We start from the raw sequence: 21,309 nt of genomic DNA on the forward strand, positions 1-21,309 counted from the left end.
CCAATAGACTTTTTGATACATCTATTACAGTTTTGTCTTACCATGAACTATTTTAAATTTGAAAGATCGTTCTTTTTACAAACAAGCGGAACCAGTATGGGTTCGAATGTAGCACCTTCCTTCGCGAATCTGTACATGTCAAATTATGAACATACTCATATTTTACCCAATTATGGGACCTACATTCTCAAATTGTACCGCTACATCGATGATTTGTTCATCCTATGGACTGGTACATGTGAACAATTTTCGTCTATGATCACTGAACTAAACTCCTTGCCCTCACCAATCCGCTTTACTGCATCAATTGACACACAACAAATATCATTTTTGGATCTGACCATTACACTAACACCAACGGGAATCCATACTACCACATATAGGAAACCAACGGATCGTAACACTCTTCTTCACCACTCCTCTTGCCATCCACCACATCTCCTTAAGAGCATTCCTTTTTCACAGATGCTCCGTATGGTCAGAAATAATTCTCATCCGATACAATTGGAAGAACAACTCGAAGATCTGATTGAGCGATTTTTGAAAAGAGGATATAACTTCCATCATTTGGTATCCTGCAAAGAAAAAGCACTGTCCTATAGCCAAAAGGATCTCCTGGGGGTCCGGAAAAATAAATCGGATACTATGCCAGAGAGACTCACTTTTCTAACCACCTACAGTCAGGACAAAAAACCAATGATTGAGTCAATCCACAATCACTGGTCAGTGATGGCCAAAGACAAGACACTTCCACCCATATTTAGAACTCCCCCCCGCATTGCATACAGACGTGGGCGGAGTCTAAGGGATCTGCTGATGAAAACAGACCCCATACACTGTTATACATTAGATAAACCAACCACGTGGCTTAGTAATACTAAACCGGGATGTTTCAAATGTCCATCTTGTACAACATGTGGGAACTTAATCACAGGATCCGTGTTTCATCACCCGCATACAGGCAAGCCAATATCCATCAAGCATCGGGTGACCTGCACATCCAAGTTCATAATATACTTCATCAGATGTCCCTGTGGTTTATACTACATTGGCAAAACCATCACGACATTTCGCGATCGTATGGCGAACCATAGATCGGCAATCCGTACTGCAATAGACACAGGAAAGGCAGAGACTCCGGTAGCCCTACATTTTTTGACACACCATCACTCGCTGGCTAGTATGAGGAGCATGATTATAGACTTTATTCCACCTCCGGTTCGTGGTGGTAATAGAGAAAAGCTACTATTGCGAGCTGAACTCCGCTGGATCCACAAACTCAACACGCTGAGTCCTTTTGGATTGAATGAACTTGTCTCATATTCACCATTTTATTTACCATAATTGAAGGCGAATTAGCTTGACTGATCTCTTGTAACCATCACCTTTATTACAACACACGAGTAAATGCATGTAATCGTCATTTCATGATATGCAAAGCAGTAATTGGTCTGTACATTTTTCTATACACCTATTTTGACACTGAATGTAATACAGGCTTGTAGGCACTGCTATTGGATTTGTTGGTTAACAATAATTTTGAACATTCAGTTCCTACAAGTTCCTATATAGTGTCTAGCTTCTCTAGAATCATTGTTATGCCTAGCTACTTTTTAATCATTGCTATGTGTTACGTGTTTTTTGTCACAGTCGGTGTATTTGTATCAATAAGTGTGCCTCCCCTCGTTTGGGTTTCAGTTGCTTCCCGGCTCCGCTCTTTACAGTGCATGTATTTTCCCTCTTAAAATACGTCCTTTTGACATTTCTGTTTTCAATTCTGCTGTCTATAAAATACTTACAAACTACCTGCTCTCGTGTAGATTAGCTTAACATCTCTAGCATCCCTTAACTGTGGCACACGACTGCAGTGACTTGCGGTTGTGCTACTGAGATTTATTCAATAGACACCTGCAGCAACCTATGACCAAGCTTCTAACATGGGCATTGTTTTTTACTTCCATTTTGACGGGACACTATAGGAATGCCTGGTTGGTTTATGTCCTCCATATGGGGGGTACTAATACCACCTGTGCTGACCAGTCCCTGTCTCGGGCCGTTCGGCCATAATTTGGGTACCAACTCTTTATTTATGGGCCATATACCCACAACACAAACAGCGTTAAACTGTGTAAACCCAGTCCTGTAGGCAAGACCTGTTGAATTGATTGCATGCACATACTGCCTGGGATCATGCAACAGTGCAGCCTATTATCCGGGATGGTTCTACTTTGAAAGACAAGCCTTCTATGATTATGCCTACAACTGGCAAAGTGAGTGGTAACCCTGAACCCAATTTACTACCTAATGTTGGCCCAAGGACTGCTGCACTCTAAGATAGCATTTGTTCAGGGCACTATGTGGTCCCATTGGGGCCTCTGACATTTTGCCTCTTTACTAACGGCTCCCACTACCTTAACAAGCAGGTATATATACCCTTTCGGCCACTTATACTCTTTGTTCTTTACATATACTGCTCCCCCCTTGTCGTGCTAACTGTAACCTCACCCCTGTGTCACTTTGTCTCTCACTCATAGCTAACAGCTCCCGCTACCTTAACAAGCAGGTATATATACTCTTGTGGCTACTTATACTCTCTGCTCCTTACATATACTGCTTCCCTCTGGTCGTGTTAACTGTAACCTCACCCCTGTGTCACTTTGTCTCTCACTACTTGTTACATGTTGGATAATTTCCTTTCAACTCAATATCTGATACATTGTTTGTTTATACGTGATACTTTTAGTTTCACTCTTTCTGTCCACTGGTATCGGTTCTTTCTTTAGGTGTTATGTTTATTGCGGATGTACAAAGCATTTGTTTATACATAAACAATGAGACACGCATTTGTTTATTATGCTAATGAGTATTTCACGCTTGATGTGTATTGGACTACGTGAAACTGTGACGTCACACCCAGTTTCTGTTTGTATTTTCCCGCCAGTCACTGTATTTAATGTTAGCATTCACAATGTGTTTTTGACTTTGAGAAAGGCTGAGGTGTTCAGCCGAAACGTCAGTTCGTCTACTCAATAAATTACTTTTTATTTTTGCACCTAAGTCCTGAGAGAGCGGCTTCTTTTTCTTCTTATCTCGGTTTCACTGTGAAGACTGCACCCAGGCGGATTTGAGATTTATACGTGAGTGCCAGTATTGCATTTTGACTTTCTATATATATATATATATATATATATATATATATATATATATATATATATATATATATATATATATATATAAAGCACTCACAGCTACAGCATCAATGAAGTGAAGTGATTTATTTCAGCATACCATCTACGCATTTCGATCACCACAGGATCGTCATCAGGATGTGAGTGTAGCTGTGAGTGCTTTCTACTGTTGAGTTTGATGCATTATTTTTGTCAGCACCCAACCGTTGCCCCGATACCAGCCGCACACAAGGACTTTGCAATAAAGTGAAAAAAATGTATTCAAAAAAATCCAACGTTTCGAGTACCAACTGTACTCTTCCTCAGGGTTTGTCCATGAGGAAGAGTACAGTTGGTACTCGAAACGTTGGATTTTTTTGAATAAATTTTTTTCACTTTATTACAAAGTCCTTGTGTGTGCGGCTCTCTGTCCATATACTCTTATTTTAGCCAGCACCCAGGGCATTTAAACCAGTTTTAGGGTGTGCTCCACTCTTCCTTATATATATATATACAGTATATAAAATTATCCTGTTCTTTGTATTGACAATTGTTGTGATTCTAAGGGCAGTGGCAGACGGGGAGATTATTCGCCCCGCAATAAATCTTTGTTGGGATGGCATACGGAGAGCAGAGATGTCCCAAAGTCATCCAGAGTTGTCTTGAGAGGAAACTTCGGGCAACTTCGGGACATTCCAGCGACGTGTCGTGACAACCACGACAGTCTAACCTCATAGTTTAAATCTTCCATCCCCTTTTAGGGGATGCACTCTCTCCAGCTCATTAATATCCTTTGTAAGGACTAGAGCCCAAAACTGCACTGCATACTCAAGGTGAGGCCTTCCCAAAGACCTATAAAGAGGCAAAATTATGTTTTCATCCCTTGAGTCAATGCCCTTTTTTATACAAGACAGCACTTTATTTGGTGTAGTAGCCACTGAATGAAACTGCCTGGAATTAGACAAATTATCTACAAATCCTTCATCACAGACCATTCACGAGTGTGATGCTTATCCCAGGCTTCTGCCTGTCTCTGAAACTCTCTGCCTTGACCCATCAGACTCTCCCCTTCCTTCCAAACTTTCATGCACTCCCTAAAGACCCATCTGTTTAGGAAAGCATATTTATTGTATCTAAACTGATTAGACATTTATATATGTATCCTAAATCATCAATCAGTATCCACATTTTGTTTCAATCTACCCTTAACCCCTGTAGATTGTAAGTTCTTGTGAGCAGGGCCCTGTGATCCTATTGTTACTCTGTATACCCTTGTTTGTTAAACTTTTTAAGATCTGTTTGTTGTGTGAGACTACCTCCATGTCCTTTTCCTATTTAATTCAAGTTAATTGCACAAGATCCTATAATGATTTCTACTTTATGGTCCTCTACTTTATGGTCAAATAATTTCATGGGTTTAGATCTGATTCGAATGAACATCTTGCAAAAAGTTCTAGGATTTGGGCGAATCCTGAAATGAATCCTAGATTCGGTGCAACCATATTAAAAACCTAATATTTCCAATGAACAGCCTAATATTGATCTTGCTTTTTGAGACAGTTTGTACCTCAGTAATAAGTGTTTAAACTGACTACATGTATTTTTAGGTTGACTGCTTAGATAACTTTGATCTTATAGTGCGCATATGCCTGTATAAAAGACCATTTTTCAGCACATGCTTGAGAAAGTCACCCAAATGCCAATAAAGAATAAAGTATAGTAATATTTGGATGTAAACCTTAAATTATAAAGCAATTAGATACAACTATGGGATTTTTTTATCCAGAATGCTTGGGACCTATTTTTAGATAACGTTAACGTTAATTAAACCAGCGTTTTTCAACCGCTGTTCCGCGGCACACTAGTGTGCCGCGAGATGTTGCCTGGTGTGCCATAGGCAGGGCCGCAATTTTTACTTTAAAAAAAAAAATCCGGGCCCTGTCATTGGTTGCGCCCCGTGTGTACGGGTGACGTCAGTACGCACGGGGCGCAATGTTATAAAAGGGCCTGTGTGCGGTCACGTGTAGGCAGAAGTGCAGAGGCGGCGCACGTGAGGGGAAGATGCTGCTGAAGCCGCCGAAGAGTAAAATGCTGCTGGGCACCAATGTATTAGGGGGGGCCACGGGGCACACTGACTTATGGGGGCACTGCTGCTGGGCACCAATGTACTAGGGGGGCTGGCTCTTGGCACCAATGTACTGGGGGGCACTGCTGCTGGGCACCAATGTACTAGGGGGGCACTGCTCTTGGCACCAATGTACTAGGGGGGCACTGCTGCTGGGCACCAATGTACTAGGGGGGCACTGCTCTTGGCACCAATGTACTAGGGGGGCACTGCTGCTGGGCACCAATGTACTAGGGGGGCACTGCTCTTGGCACCAATGTACTAGGGGGGCACTGCTGCTGGGCACCAGTGTACTAGGGGGGCACTGCTCTTGGCACCAATGTACTAGGGGGGCACTGCTGCTGGGCACAGAGTTACATTTTTTAACATTTTCTAATGGTGGTGTGCCTCGTGATTTTTTTCATGAAACAAGTGTGCCTTTGCCCAAAAAAGGTTGAAAAACACTGAATTAAACAATAGTTTAAACATTAAATAAACTCAGTAGGATTGTTTTGTCTCCAATAAGGGTTAATCATATGTCAGCTGAAATCAAGCATAAGGTAAAGTTTTATTATTACAGAGAAAAGGGAAATGTGTTTTAAAATTTTAAATAATTTGATTAAAATTGAGTCTATGAAAGATGGCCTTCCCATAACTGGATAATAGATCCCATACCCATATAATTTATAGCAACATGGCAATTAAATACTTGAGAACCCCTTACAATACATTGACAAGATAACCATTATAAATGAGCAATCAATAATTCTACTTGCAATCATGTATTCTAATCATTGCTGTCCTACATAAACATTTTAATACGTTACCCAAGTAATTGGTGGTCCTACAGCAAGAATTCTTTAAAATGGGTGTAACAAAGTTCGAAAGAACTATGAATTCTCTGCTGTTTATAATATATGCAAATTGCAGAGCATGCTTTGTTCAAAATATGTTTAAAAAAAAAAAAAAAGATTATATCGTCTTCGAATGGTTATATAAGGACAAGTACTGGCCACTATGTTTATTTGTAGAAAAGTTAAAATAACACACCCATACCTGTACAAATACTTTCTGAAGCAGGGCTCTCCGCTCTGCCAAAGGCAATTCATTCTCTGCTCCCCCAGGTATGTCGGGCAAATGTGGAAGGTCGAAAAACAGGTATAGGCATTTAATGAGGGTGGAAGGTACAGACATTGTTGTCATGCAGTCCACAGTTTTCTGATTGAAAGAAAGAATAAAATATAAAATTGTTCAAAATAAATGAATTATACTAGCCACAAGCTTAATAAATACTTTTAGGAACTCTAGGATGATGATCATCATCATCATCCTAGAGATCATCATCATCATCCTAGAGTTCCTAAAAATTATACATTTTACATTACAATTATACATTAAAAGGAACATGTCAGTATTTCTTGTGGCATAAAAATCTTAAGGGCTCTGGCACACGGGGAGATTAGTCGCCCGCAACAAATCTCCCTTGTCACAGGCAACTAATCTCCCCGAACTACCATCCCACCGGTGAAAATGTAAGTCGCCGGTGGGATGGCACGCGCTGTGCAGGTGATTTCGGCAAATCGCCAAAAATGTCTCACGAGGCAACTTCGACGATTTGCCGAAATCGCCTGCGCAGCGTGTGCCATCCCACCGGCGATTTACATTTTCGCCGGTGGGATGGTAGTTCAGAGAGATTGCCCGCGACAAATCTCCCTTGTCACGGGCGACTAATCTCCCCGTGTGCCAGAGCCCTAACAGGCAAAAGTTCTTTGAAGCCACCCCTATCCCTTAAGTTACCCGCACATCAGGAAGGGGACAGAGAGCAGGGGGAGCCAAGATGTTTCCCATGTGCCACAGTGGGGCTGGAGGAGGCCTGTGGAAGGACTGCCCTGCCTCCTGTCCAGCGTGACTAACACAACTGCAGACTGCAACTGCTGTGTAGGAGTGTGGTTTAGGTTAGTACTGCTGGACTGGGGTACTTTTATGGAACTTTTGGCTTGTTAGATTTTCATGTAACAACACAAAATCCATGTCAATGTCCCTTTAATGCCCTTAAAAAAATAAACACAAACCTGTCCAGATGATGCCAACAAGTTAATGACAGTTAAGAGCATCCAGCCTCTGCTGGTTTCTTCACTCTGGTTGATCTCTAGAAACTGAACTATGGCTCGACTGGCAGCCTCTGAGAAAAGAGTAAAAAATAAGATAGTGTCCACAAATATTTCAATATGTTTATATACACATATCATAGATGCTCCTTTGGCGCCACATTCTCACCTCAACTGGGTTCTGTCATCAGAAAGTTTCTTTGAGCGGAACTAAACTTTGACAGCAGACAACACTTTATTTGGAGGCTGACATTTACACAAATGGCCGGCAGACCACAAGTTGGGCAGCAATGATATAAACTATAGTAGAGTTTCTGAAGCAAACACCAGCTTTAGCAAGGTGACAGTACATTATACTTTAAAGGAGAAGGAAAGGCTAGTAAAGAGTTAATCTCAAGCTGCAGGCATACCTTCAGTTGTCTCAATAGTGCCCTTAAGTCTCCCCATATTTCTCCTGTTCAGAAGATCTGAAGCCAAACAGGAAGAAAAAACGCTGAGCTGTGTAAAGAAAGTTCCCATAATGCCTCGCTCCTGCACAGACACCAGGACCAAGTGAACATGCTCAGTTAGTTAGACTATGAGGAAGCTTCCTGCTGATTGACTCAGATCCACATTCCTAAGGGGGGGAGTGAGCTCAGCATTCTTGAGGGAGGGGGGAGCAGCAGAGAGCAAGAAGCTGAAAGCTGCGTGTCTCTGGCAGAGGAAAACAGACGCAACTAATCTTTTTACAGAGAAGTCAGTGCAGCGTTTCTGTGAGTGCTTATGGCTGTATTTACATAGACCTTTCTGATAAAGCTTACTTAGTTTTTACCTTTCCTTCTCCTTTAATTAACCGTAAATAGTCATTTGTTGTTACTGTTCCTTTAAATACCCTCTTTCCTTTCTGTACTTCCCAACTTTCCACCTCTTTTACTTATTACTCAATTTGACAGCTGGGGACAAGAGTGGCAAGTAAAACAGAATTTTGCATCTCACACTGCTTCCCAGCATTGTCTATGGCAGATGTCAGTTCATCTAAAGCTGTCCCATATCTGATTTCACCAGCATCTGCAATAGGAAGCTATTTCTGGTATGTTTTGGCATTTCGACCTCCAATTTTTTTTTTTATCTGTAACAGTTTTTATGTGAGTGTGTTTGTTGAACATATGTTGATTAGGTGGAGAATGTTATTTCTTAGGAGGAGGTATATATCCACCACAACCTAATTTCCCTGAACATCATACTATAGCAAATTTCCAACATACAATAGAGTATAGAATTCAGTACTTGGATACAGTTTGCACCTCACTAAAGAAAATCCTTTTAGTACTTTTAGCAATGTAATTTTCAGTTATTGCAACTAGAACCTTTAGTACTCCTGAAGAAGACAATGCAACTCTGTACCAAAAATCGAATCTAATTGAAAGTCTGCACTGCACTGGGTTATTTGTTTCTTGACAAGAAACTGCATCAAATGCTGTCATTTATTATTGTTTTCAATATCTATTTTCAATGTTGTGGGCGTGTGCATTAGCAGCACATGTGCAGTACTGTATGCCAAACCATCTGCCGCAGAAGCTAATGCACATTTTCATTCATTAAGACAAATAGTTTGACCCAGTTTTCTAAAGCAAAATTCATCAACTTTAAACAATTCATTGGCCCAAGGTGAAAAAAGTACTCAGCATTAAATCTCTGTCTATTCATTAGCTAGGGGCACACAGGACTAGTGGAGTATAGCTGGTACCACTAGGAGCAGACCAATACAAGAAGAACTAGATACTCCTTTACTGGTTATTCCCCCAAGCAGACAGATCCAAGTTCAGTTTTGTAACAAAGTAAACAGGAGTGCAAATACAACACAAAATGAGCAAACAAACCTACCAAGAACAACAGTTATGAATACTACCAGTAATCTGATGGACAGTGAAGGCCTCTGTCCAGTGAAGGAAGTCCTGTGTCCCCAATCAGCTGAAGAGAAAAATTTAACAGCGAGTTCACAAAATTGTTTTCCCCATCATCTGCTTGGGAGACAGAGGAGCAGTAGGGTCGTACCAAAGCTGTCCCCATGAGAATACTGTTGGAAAGATAGGCCTATGTAAAATCATCTACTGTGGCTTCAAGTACCTTTCTGCTGAAAGGAGTGTTAGATGCCGCAAATTGGTAGAATTTATTAAAGGAGTGGACTGAGCCATATGTAGCCGCCTTGCACAGCTGTTCACCCTTGTGGAGGGGGCCATAAATGTAGGCAGAGACGTCTGGACATGGGCAATGTAGGTTTGCTGAATGGCTTGCTTAATCCAGCAAGAGTATTTTGGAGCCAGGGTTCCTTGTCGAGGTTGCAAGTGCAGGATAAACAGGAAGACTGACTTATGAATGTTGTGGACCCTATGCAGGGCCCAGACGGGGTCCAGGGAATGGTGGGCCACCTCCTTAGGGTTAGCAGGTGAAGGGCAAAAGGAGGGGTTGGTTATCTCCTGATTCAGGTAGAAGGCTGATACCACCTTGGGAAGGAATGGTGACACCGTGCAGATGACCACTGTATCAGAAAGAAATACAAGGATGGGGACTTTGCATGACAAGGCACTGAATGCAGATACATGCCTCGCTGAAGCTTAAGCTACTAGGAAAAATGTCTTTCCAAGTGAGCCACTGAGGGGAAACTGAGGCCATAGGCTCAAATGGTGGTCGTAAGTGCACGTAAGACTAGGTGAGGTCCCATGTGAAAACCAAAGTTTGGAAGTGGGGAACCAGGTGAGCTACCCCCAGTAGAAGGGTTTTTAATATCAGGAAGAAATGCGAGACATTTCTAGAGCAGGATCAACAAGGCCAAAACCTGTGACTTGAGCTAACCATGGAGAAGACCCATGAAGGGGCCATCCTTAAGAAATTCCAGGATATTGAGTACGGAAAATACCTTGAAATCCAAGTTTTTCCGGAGACACCACTGCTGGTTCAGACCCATGGAGGGCTTGGCAGAAGCAGGTTTGTGGGCCACCCGCATTGTGCATACCATAGCATCAGAGAATCCCTTGTGTAGGAACCAGGTGCCACACCATCATTTAAGGCTTGGAAGAGAAGATCCGGGAGAGGAGGAAGGGTCTAAGGGTCTGTCACTGCTGAGAAGTTTAGAAAAGCAGGTGTGCTGAGGCCAGCTGGGGGCTATGAGAATGAGTGTGGTCTGTTCCCCTAAGAGGTTCTTGATTGTGTCCAGGGGGGAGAAAGAGTCATGCTGAGAGTTTCGATGGGTCTGGTTGGTCAGTGCAAAAGCAAAGAGACCCTGGAGACAATCCCATGATGGAATATGCCAGTGAGAGGAAAACAGGGCCAAAATATTTGTCTTCAATAAAAATGAGCATTAGCTTCTGCTGCTGACGGTTTGGCATACAGTACCGCACACGTGCTGCTACTGCATAGGCTCACAACATGGGAAATTAGAGATTATCAGCGGCATGTTCAGTTGGAGTATGTATATAATATAACGTTATTGCTTTAGTAGATTTTTAACTGGGCACTGCCTGCTGAAGGTATAGCCAATGGGGGAGGAGCTATCTTCCTCTATTGCTGTGTCCTGCCTCTTAGTGGTATTAGCATTACCTCACTGTTCTTGCCCCCCCCCCAGCTGAAATTACTAAACATTGAAATTCTGCTTACTGGCATTTTTCTCTATACTTCCCTTTAATCTCTAATTGCACCAAGACAATTCCAGGCTGTAATTCTTGAAAAATGTTTACCTGTGGATTTATTCGATGCTCTTCTTCGAATCTCCGTCACCATCAGTCGCGAGACTTGTGTAGTAAACTGCAAAAGATCTGAGAATTTCTCTGTCATCGTATTTGATGGAGCACTTCCAAAAACCTAAACAGAAAATAAACAACATTTTATAACAAAAAATAGCTTAGATTTCACAATATGGGGATATAAATGCACGCACAGAATATAAACAAGTTTCTATAGGCACCTTCTGATCACTGGTAACTCTAAGTATGAGTAAAATCAAAGAGCAACCCAGGGCCGCACTGTCCTGAACTGGCAATAGTCTCCGAAATTTCAGCTCAAAGCCGTCTGAGCTGCAGGTCAACTACCTGGTCCCATGTGTTTCTGGCAAACCTGCACATCACTATTCTGTAGGGGCCAAAGATTAGCTCAACATGATTTTGCGCAGCACACGTGGGCAAATCAGGAAGCAGATTTGACCTATCCTATGCCAATAAAATTATGGCAGTATGGGAGGATCAATTTATTTGTAAATCTGAAAAGTTTAAGAACCATATTGTGCTCTATACTGGATACATCAAACCTTTTCATATGGGACGGTGACAGGGAATCAATTGACGCATTTGTCACCCATATTAACTGGAATGATTGTAACCTTCAGTTTACAGTAGGAACTGCTCTAGGGAGGTCTATTTCAATAAAGACTGTTACATTCTAGACTAGGACAGGTTCTTTGAAAAGGGTTACAAACCTGAATAGGTGAGAGGAGCCAATGAGTTTGCTTGTGCAAGAAATAGAAGAGACCTGCTGGTTAGGAAATGTACACCTAAACAGGTGCAGGAAAGATAGTTTTTACAAGAAACGATGTTTGTTTTATCAACAGATCCTATGGTTTACAGTATCTAGAAGAATTAAGTCTAAAACAACTGGACTTTTCTGAGTTTCTCTAGAAAACGTTTCACCACTCATCCGAGTGGCTTCTTCAGTTCAAATGACTGGTAGGGAATTCCCCGGTATTTAAACTCTTGATGGTAGTTGTGAAACCGCCGGGGTAAGGATGTCAAAGCGGCATTGTATGTAATTCAAACCATCTGTCCTCTCGGTCCAAGATGAACAGAGGAGGGGGCCTGAGACACCGCTTGTCACCTACATACAATGCCGCTTTGACATCCTTACCCCGGCGGTTTCACAACAATTCACACTTCCAGTCATGTACTTTGAAGGATTAAAACCTTCATCAATGAGAATCATGGTACCATTGTGATTGTATCATACCTTCTTACACCTGTCAGTTTCAGCTAACACCTAACTGAACAAGTTCATTGTGATTGGATGTCTGTGACTGTACTACCATCAAGAGTTTAAATACCGGGGAATTCCCTACCAGTCATTTGAACTGAAGAAGCCACTCGGATGAGTGGTGAAACATTTTCAAGAAAAACTCAGAAAAGTCCAGTTGTTTTAGACTTAATTCTTCTAGATACTGTATATCATGACCTGGATGAATGAGAATCTTCATAGACATCCTATGGTTTACTTCCCGTTTACCACATATTTGCTATACAGTGGATATAAAAAGTCTACACACCCCTGGTAAAATGTCAGGTTCCTGTGCTGTACAAAAATGAGACAAAGATAAATCATTTCAGAACTTTTTCCACCTTTAATGTGACCTATAAACTGTACCACTCAATTGAAAAACAAACTGAAATCTTTTAGGTGGAGGGAAGAAAACCAAAAAACTAAAATAATGTGGTTGCATAAGTGTGCACACCCTTAAACTAATACTTTGTTGAAGCCCCTTTTGATTTTATTACAGCACAGTCTTTTTGGGTATGAGTCTATCAGCATGCCACATTTTGACTTTGCAAGATTTGCCCACTCTTCTTTGCAGATACACTCCAAATCTGTCAGATTGTGAGGGCATCTCCTGTGCACACAGCCCTCTTCAGATCACGCCCCAGATTTTCAATCTGATTCAGGTCTGGGCTCTGGTTGGGCCATTCCAAAACTTTAATCTTCTTCCGGTGAAGCCATTCCGTTGTTGATTTGGATGTATGCTTTGGGTCATTGGCATGCTGAAAGATGAAGTTCCTCCTCATGTTCAGCTTTCTAGCAGAAGCCTGAAGGTTTTGTGCCAATATTGACTGGTATTTGGAACTGTTCATAATTCCCTCTATCTTAACTAAGGCCCCAGTTCCAGCTGAAGAAAAACAGCCCCAAAGCATGATGCTGCCACCACCATGCTTCACTGTGGGTATGGTGTTCTTTTGGTGATGTGCAGTATTGTTTTTGCACCAAACATATTTTTTGGAATTATGGCCAAAAAGTTCAACCTTGGTTTCATCAGACCAGAACACCTTTTCCCACATGCTTTTGGGAGACTTCAGATGTGTTTTTGCAAAATGTAGCCTTGGACGTTTTTCTTCGTAAGAAAAGGCTTTCGTCTTGCCACTCTACCCCATAGCCCAGACATATGAAGAATACGGGAGATTGTTGTCACATGTACCACACAGCCAGTACTTGCCAGATATTCCTGCAGCTCCTTTAATGTTGCTGTAGGCCTCTTGGTAGCCTCCCTGACCAGTTTTCTTCTCGTCTTTTCATCAATTTTGGAGGGATGTCCATTTCTTGGTAATGTCACTGTTGTGCCATATTTTCTCCACTTGATGATGACTGTTTTCACTGTGTTCCATAGTATATCTAATGCCTTGGAAATTCTTTTGTACCCTTCTCCTGACTGATATCTTTTAACAATGAGATCCCTCTGATGCTTTGGAAGCTCTCTGTGGACCATGGCTTTTGCTGTGGGATGCGACTAAAAAAATGTCAGGAAAGACCAACTAGAGCAGCTGAACCTTATTTGGGGTTAATCAGAGGCACTTTAAATGATGGCAGGTGTATGCTGGCGCCTATTTACCAGGGGTGTGTAGACTTTTTATATCCACTGTATGTTCTATTTCCCCTTTCTTTCAACTAATTTTAGATATACTTGTTATTGCTTTGTGATTCCTTTGTACAATATTTTTAAATGCATTTATTGAATACTGAATTTTGGATTCATATTTACCCTTTAAAACACATTTATCCTTAGGACTAATGTTTTTCCCTCACGTGCACCTTTATTTAAACCCCTGTTGTTGGGTACATTTTTCTGTTACATGTCACTTCTCTTCGCATAGACAAAATTGCTTCTCTCTTTCAGACGGGTCCCTGCATGTACCACTAGGCTCTTCACTTCTGCCCTCACACTGGCCCTTATATGTGCCTGCTCGTCCTCACATGAGGCCTTACATGTATTAGCCCCGCCCCCAGTAGCACAATTTGGGTTCAAATGAAGGGATCACTTTCAATTTCTATGTATTCATTTTTGCTCCTGAGGAAGTGTGACGCACATGACATGAAATGCATAGAGTTGCAGATCCGGACTGAGTTACGAACTTGAATTATTAAATGCTTTGTGATTCTTCAGAAGCTTGTGAGTAGCCTGCATTTAGCATGGAATGTTATTGTAATAAAACTGTATCACGGTATTGGCAAATCTTTTTCTATGTACAGGTATGGGATCCCTTTTCTAGAAACCCGTTATCCACAAAGTTCCGAATTACGGAAAGGCCATCTCTCAGAGTCCATTATAAGCAAATAATTCTAATTTTTTTTTAAATAATTACCTTTTGCCCTGTAATAATAAGAGAGTACCTTGTACTTGATCCCGATTATGGTATAATGGGTCCTTATTGGAGGCAAAACAATCCTATGGGGTTTACTCAATATTTAAATAATGCTTAGCAAACTTAAGTTTGGAGATCCAAATTACGGAGAGATCCCTTATCCAAAAAACCCCAGGTCCCGAGCATTTAGGTCCAATACCGAATGAGAACTTTGTATTCATTGTGAAGCCTCTGCATTCCTGCTTTGGACATTAGTTGGCATTTACCTATGTGAGTCTGGTCAGTAGGCATGCTTGCCATATGACTGGTAGAGAATTCACATATTTTTACACTGTATACTTCATTTGGAAAGGTTATATATCTAGTATAACTTTTACAATTATTTACACTTGTGGAGTTTGTCATCAGTCACTTTTTTTTGCGCTTCCTCATAATTCCTGTTTTGTATTAACAAGCCTAATCAGAGGGGTAAAAGAAAGGGAGCTGTAATCAATTTAATAACCTGTTTGGACAGAGAGACCATGTGCAACGTTGATTGTCTTTCTATATGGTATTTGACTAATTTTAAAAAAATTGGAACATTTATGGCATGAAGAATTGAACAATATTATTTATTTATTTATTGAACAGCCAAGGATTGTTGTAAATTAATAAATTACTTAAAGGACATGTAAACCCCACACACAAAAATGTAATCAGTAAACAGCCTCTTTAAATTCTTTCAATACCTGCCACACTGGTTGTCCAGAGGTTAATAGTAAGGCTGCAACATCTCCTTAATCACTTAAAGAAGAAGGAAAGGCTAAGTCACTTGGGGGTGCCAAAATGTTAGGCACCCCCAAGTGACTTAGATCGCTTACCTTTTACCCCGGGCTGGTGCCCCTGTACGGAGAGAACAGCACCAGCCCGGGGTAGCAGCGAGCGCTTCCTACTTCCTATTCGCTTGCGCGCGCATGCGCAGTAGAGTGAAAAGCCGAACTTAAACAAGAAAGTCGGCTTTTCACTCTACTGCGCATTCGCCGGCCCACGGATTTCGCCGGCAAAAGAAAAAGGAAGGAGGAAGCGCTTCCTACAGGTACCCTGGGCTGGTGCTTTTTTCTTCTAACAGGGGCACCAGCCCAGGGTACAAGGTAAGCGATCTAAATCACTTGGGGGTGCCTAACATTTTGGCACCCCCAAGTGACTTAGCCTTTCCTTCTCCTTTAAGATTTCCATCTCCTCCTGAAACCCACTCAGCTCCCTCCCTCAGAAATTTGATTTGTCTGTTGGCTTGTGGGCATGCTCAGTTGTTCTAAACTCAGATTACTAAACACACCCTCCATTCTAGCAGCCAGTAAAGAGATGGCATTGCTGGTTCCCATAGAAATTCAGCTCTAGCTGTCTGCTTTAATTTTCTCCTGAGCTCATCAAAGCAGAACTTTTAGCAGACAGTTCTGCCTGTGTGAGCCTGTATTCTTGATTAAAGGTATGCTGAATAAGGGTCTGTGTGTGTGTGTGTACGCTGTTTGCAGATTTAAATGTATCTTATTATGTATCAGAGGAAAATGGCCACCGGGTGAAAGCTGCTATTTGCTTTAGGAAAATGTGATGGTACTGGTATATATGCAGTACAAATTATGCCATTTGGATGGGGGAAGACTTGCCCAACTGATACTGTAGGCAGATGTAGGCTTTACATGTCCTTTAAGCATCTATCACTCAGAAAATCTATACCACAGTTTCTAAACCTTAGGATGGATCATCATAAACCCTATAAATACAGTACTTGTTTTCAGGATGGATCATCACAAACCCTCTAAATACAGTGTTTGTTTTCTAACAGGTGACCAGTAAATGTGACTTGCGGATTGCTATAGGTCATCTTTATATCTTTTATTCTATTACTACCGTAGACACTTGTGAAAAGGCGATGGGAAAAAGTCACAGACAAGTAAAAGACAAGGTCCTACAGTCGTATGCTTAACAAAAAGAACTGAGTGCTAAGTGGAAGAGAGTGAAGACTAACTTTACTATTTCAGGAACAGAGTTTTAAATTAAATTACATTCAGGAAATTACTATTTCCATGAGATAAAGCTTATTACAGTTTTCATTTTCACAACAGTTCCCCATTAAGAGTGTACCTGTTTTACATATACAGTATTACAGCATGCAGGGGTGCTGCTGCCATGAGAAGAGTTTAGAAACTTGCCTCAGATGGCAGCCCCAAAGTTACCTGGGGTGGCAAAAAAAATGGAAATTTGGCTCTTCTAATAAACAGAGAGCAACAGTGCTTTCTGCACCAGCAATGTGGCTCCCCCCATGGATCCCCTGTGGTGCAGGAAAGGTAAGCGCTACGGGTCAAGGGGGGTGGCTCCGGGGTGAAAAGAGCTTGACAGCATTTGTAATAAGATATGTTACCCGCAGTAAATATTGCTCTTAGCTGGGAGTTTAATAAAATTAAGTCATGAATATGCAATAAAGTACAGGCAGAACATGATTAGAATAGGTTTTGAACCCTAAGATTTTATCCACCAAAAAGTCCACTGGTTTAAAACAAAGATATGGTGAAGCAGACAAATCTATAAATTATATAAAGATATACCCTGATAAAAACAGGCAGCATCATGTAAAGTTTCTCTTCCTGCTCCTTCTGAGTCATGTGCCTCGCAGGATGGCAAAGCTCAGTGAAAAGACGCCTCAGATGCATCAAACCCAGAGCATTATCCTGAGGGCTGCACTCCTCCTGCCGTGGCCGGCCCATGATCCTCTTCACCATATTCATGGTTACAGTTTTTTTAAGTCAACCCTATTCCCTAGGAAAAAAAAAAAATTACATGTCAGTGCGCTGCATACATTTATGTTCTTGAGCTTCACTTTAAAAACATGAATATGCTAGGTGTATAGTGTTTTCTTACTGAAGTCCACAGCTTTCTTTCAGAGTCAACATCTGTTAGTGCCTCTCTGTGATGCCATTAGCTATAGGGATGTATTCAGATACTGCCCACACATATTTTACATAATTTTACTCACAGTAAAGTTTGGACTCTTTTTTATAATAAACAGATTAAAATTTTAAGTTTAGTGTAACCATATGCCATTATTTAGGAAAAGGAGTCTGTGTTTGGTTAATGAAAAAAATAATGCGTCTATCATCAAACATGTCTTTGAGGCAATAAAATAGGTGTAAGGGCTGTGACACATGGGGAGATAAGTCGTGGGCGGCTAATTTCCCCAAAATGCCATCCCACCAGCTAGAATGTAAATCGCCGGTGGGATGGCATACGCGGCAACGCGATTTGCCAAAGTCGGGGAAGTTGCTTTGAGAGGCGACTTCAGCAAATCACATCACCGTGTTTGCCATCCCATCGGCGATTTACATTCTAGCCAGTGAAATGGCATTTCGGAAGATTATTCGCCCGCAACAAGGTAGATTTGTCGCGCAGCGATTGATCTCCCCGTGTGTCACAGCCCTTACTAAACATTTTTCACACAAGTAAATTTCCAAACAGCATACCAGTAAAACCATATTCACTGGCTCAGAACAAGCCATAAAATGCTCACCCCCTAACACCCGGGTGTTCACAAATAACCAATTGAGAATACAATACCCAAATCCAGAATAGCCACAATATGCGTGGAGTGGCACAAACCCTCCTAACATCTGATTTATTAATAAGAATATTCACAGCAGATGTCAGTGGCAAAAAGCAGAAAAAAGGCCTATCTGCTCTTATGCACTACACACTGGCAGGTACGGAGTGGGCTGCCAGAACACGGCATATTTAAGCGAGTGAACGCAAAACTGTGGATTTTCTTAATGCGGCTTCTACTCACACAGAGAGCCTGTTCAGCTTCCTTCCTGGATACGTTTTTGTATATTTAGTTTCATCCAACTCATATATTGATATATTTACATTTTAGAGTAAAACTTATTTTTTTTTCCCATTAACCTTTTCATTTAAAAAGAAAGTTAACAAATTTTTGAAATTACATATTGCAGGAGTATAAGCAACCTGCAGTTCCCCTTTAACCCTTTCCCTGCCAACAATGTAGGTACTACATTGTTTTAAAAAAAAAGCTGTTATGTGCCAACAATGTAGTGCCTACGTTATTGGTAGAAAAGGGATTCTTTCTGCACTGGCGGCTTTTGCTGCAGAGAATCAGATGTGCCCCCAACCCCCTCAGCAACAAGCCAAGGGTGCTGGCATATGGGTCCTGCGATGCGATTTTCGCAGGACCGACTTTTTAACAGCAGACACAAATCGCATGTGTCTGCTGTTAAGAGCTTCCTGGTGCAGCCCCTCTGAGCCTGCCCACTCACTTCCTGCTTCAGTGACTGTAATTATCCAGGACCCTCCTGATCACAAAAAAGGTAAATGGGCTTTTTTTAACCTATATACACACACATTTACACACACACAACTCACCTTTTACTAAATGTAGCTTTTGTTTCTGCTTTTTTGACTTTTTTTTTGCTTTTCTAACAAAAATATATGGTTTTATGGGGGTCTCTGTACAGTTAGGGGATCTTACAGCACATAATATGCAGTCTGTGGTTTTGTTTGCATAAGCTAAGTTGGCAGGTGAAATTCACATGCACTACTTTTATTTGGGATCTGTACATACCACATACTTTGGTATATCTATGCATATTGGCCATCAAACTGTTCAGCAGACCTCTGGCGTTCATATTTGGGGTGATTTGCCATTGTATGTAAAAAATTGTGAGAGATAAATGTGGCAAATTGCAACATTTTTAGGTGATTTTCAGATATGTAATCAAAACCGCTAAGTTTAAGAAAGCTTTGTTGTTTGGTAGTCTGGTGTAGAAAGATATCCTTGGGCAACAGCGCTATGTAAACATATACATTAAATGTTTTTTTTTTTAGTTTTTTTTTAGTTTTTTTGTTTGTTTGTTTTTTATAAGATTTGCAGATTTTCCTCTATTTAACCTCTCTTCCTTCCACTCAGACACACTCTTGTCTATCACAGCTCTTAAAGAGCTCTGCATTGCTGTGTTTTTCAGATAAAAAGATCATTGCTTGTGACAGGATTCATGCTTTGTTATTAACATGTCTAGAATCTTTGTCATAGAGCATGAATGTATTTTGTTGAATTTAACAGCAAGAAAGCATTACAGCATTATTGACAGCATTACATGACTCCCTGGAAAGAGACATTATCAAGCAAGTTTTAATTCCAAAGGTTCTGTTGCAACAACACTACCCTTTACCAAGTATTGCACAGTGTTTTCAGCATGAACACATACATGGGATCTGTTATCCGGAAAACCCATTATCCAGAAAGATCCGAATTACGCAAAGCCTGTCTCCCATAGACTCCATGTTAATCAAATAATTTAGATTTTAAAAATTGATTTCATTTCTCTCTTTAATAATGAAACCGTTGCTTATACTTGATCCCAACTAAGATATAATCCTTTTTGGATGCAAAACACTCCTGTTGGGTTTAATTAATGTTAAACATTAATGGAGGTCACGTGGAGGTCCAAATTACAGAAAGACCCCTTATCCGGAATACTTTTGGTCCCAAGCATTCTGGATAACGGGTCCTATACCTGTAATATATATATATATATATATTATATATATATATATATATATATATATATATATATATATATATATATAAAAAAATAAAAAAGTTTTGTACTCTTTAAGATGGCCATACACGGACAGATCCATTCATTTGCCAAGGTCGCCAGACAAGCAGATCTTTAACTAGTGTGTCCACTAATGGACTGGGTTGCCACCTTACCCCTTAAATACTGGCCACATATTGAACAACATCCTGCATGACTAATTAAAAATTAATTTAGACATATGCTGCATGGCTGCACATAAATCAGTTTAGTCTACAGCATGCATCTAAAGAGATGCAGGCAAGAGAAGAGATAGGAAATCTAGTAATTTTAAGTAATTACCACAAGACGTTGATGCTATTTTAACAAAAAAGGTCATAACTCTTAGCACCTCAGAAGAGTCCCATGTATAGTCCTAAGTGTAGCAAAGCAGATTGTTATTGTTCCTCCAGGTTGTATAGATCCATTAGGGCTGATGGTCCATAAACATAACAAAGGGTCTTAGTGGGTGGAATGTTGATCTGCAGGCCTCCCTTTATTTAAAAAAAGATAAATTTGTCACGAGATTAGTCGCCTCGCGATTAATCTCCTCTGATTTCCTTCTTGCTGGCGGTATTGTAAATCGCCAGTAGGAAAGCATATATTGCTTCCACTTTCTGAAGTCACTAAAAGTATCCTCGAGAGGCAACTTTGTGGGACTTCTGAAAGCCAAAGTCACACTTTTATCTACCAGCGATTTATATTACTGACAGTAGGAAAGCATTCAAAGGAGATTAGTCGCCACCACTAGAAAAGGAATAATGTTATGCCTCTAAGGGCTATAACAAGATTACTATCCAAATTCAAGAATAATTTGAACCCTTTGTATCCTGTAAAACGTCAATAAATCCTCCACACAAGTTTTACTATAAATATAGGATAACTCAAAATAGCAAAGAAACCTATGACATGGAGTAGCAGGGAAGGACATATAATGTTTTG

The 21,309-nt window shown here is 40.8% G+C and overlaps 1 protein-coding gene across 6 annotated transcripts in view; it reads right to left on the reverse strand.

Moving 5' to 3' along the window:
- wdfy3 (WD repeat and FYVE domain containing 3) overlaps positions 1-21,309 on the reverse strand; it is a 206,293-nt gene that overhangs the window by 137,746 nt on the left and 47,238 nt on the right. For all 6 annotated transcript variants that reach the window (XM_012955308.3, XM_012955305.3, XM_004911065.4 and 3 more), the window contains 4 exons: positions 17,329-17,539; positions 11,093-11,216; positions 7,344-7,453; positions 6,328-6,489 (listed from right to left, as the gene is read on the reverse strand). In XM_012955308.3, coding sequence (XP_012810762.1) covers positions 6,328-6,489; positions 7,344-7,453; positions 11,093-11,216; positions 17,329-17,508 — 576 coding nt within the window. In that variant the 5' untranslated portion in view covers positions 17,509-17,539. The remainder of the gene's footprint in view (positions 1-6,327; positions 6,490-7,343; positions 7,454-11,092; positions 11,217-17,328; positions 17,540-21,309) is intronic.

The sequence above is a fragment of the Xenopus tropicalis genome, chromosome 1 (genome assembly GCF_000004195.4).
Source record: "Xenopus tropicalis strain Nigerian chromosome 1, UCB_Xtro_10.0, whole genome shotgun sequence".
Lineage (NCBI taxonomy): Eukaryota > Metazoa > Chordata > Amphibia > Anura > Pipidae > Xenopus > Xenopus tropicalis.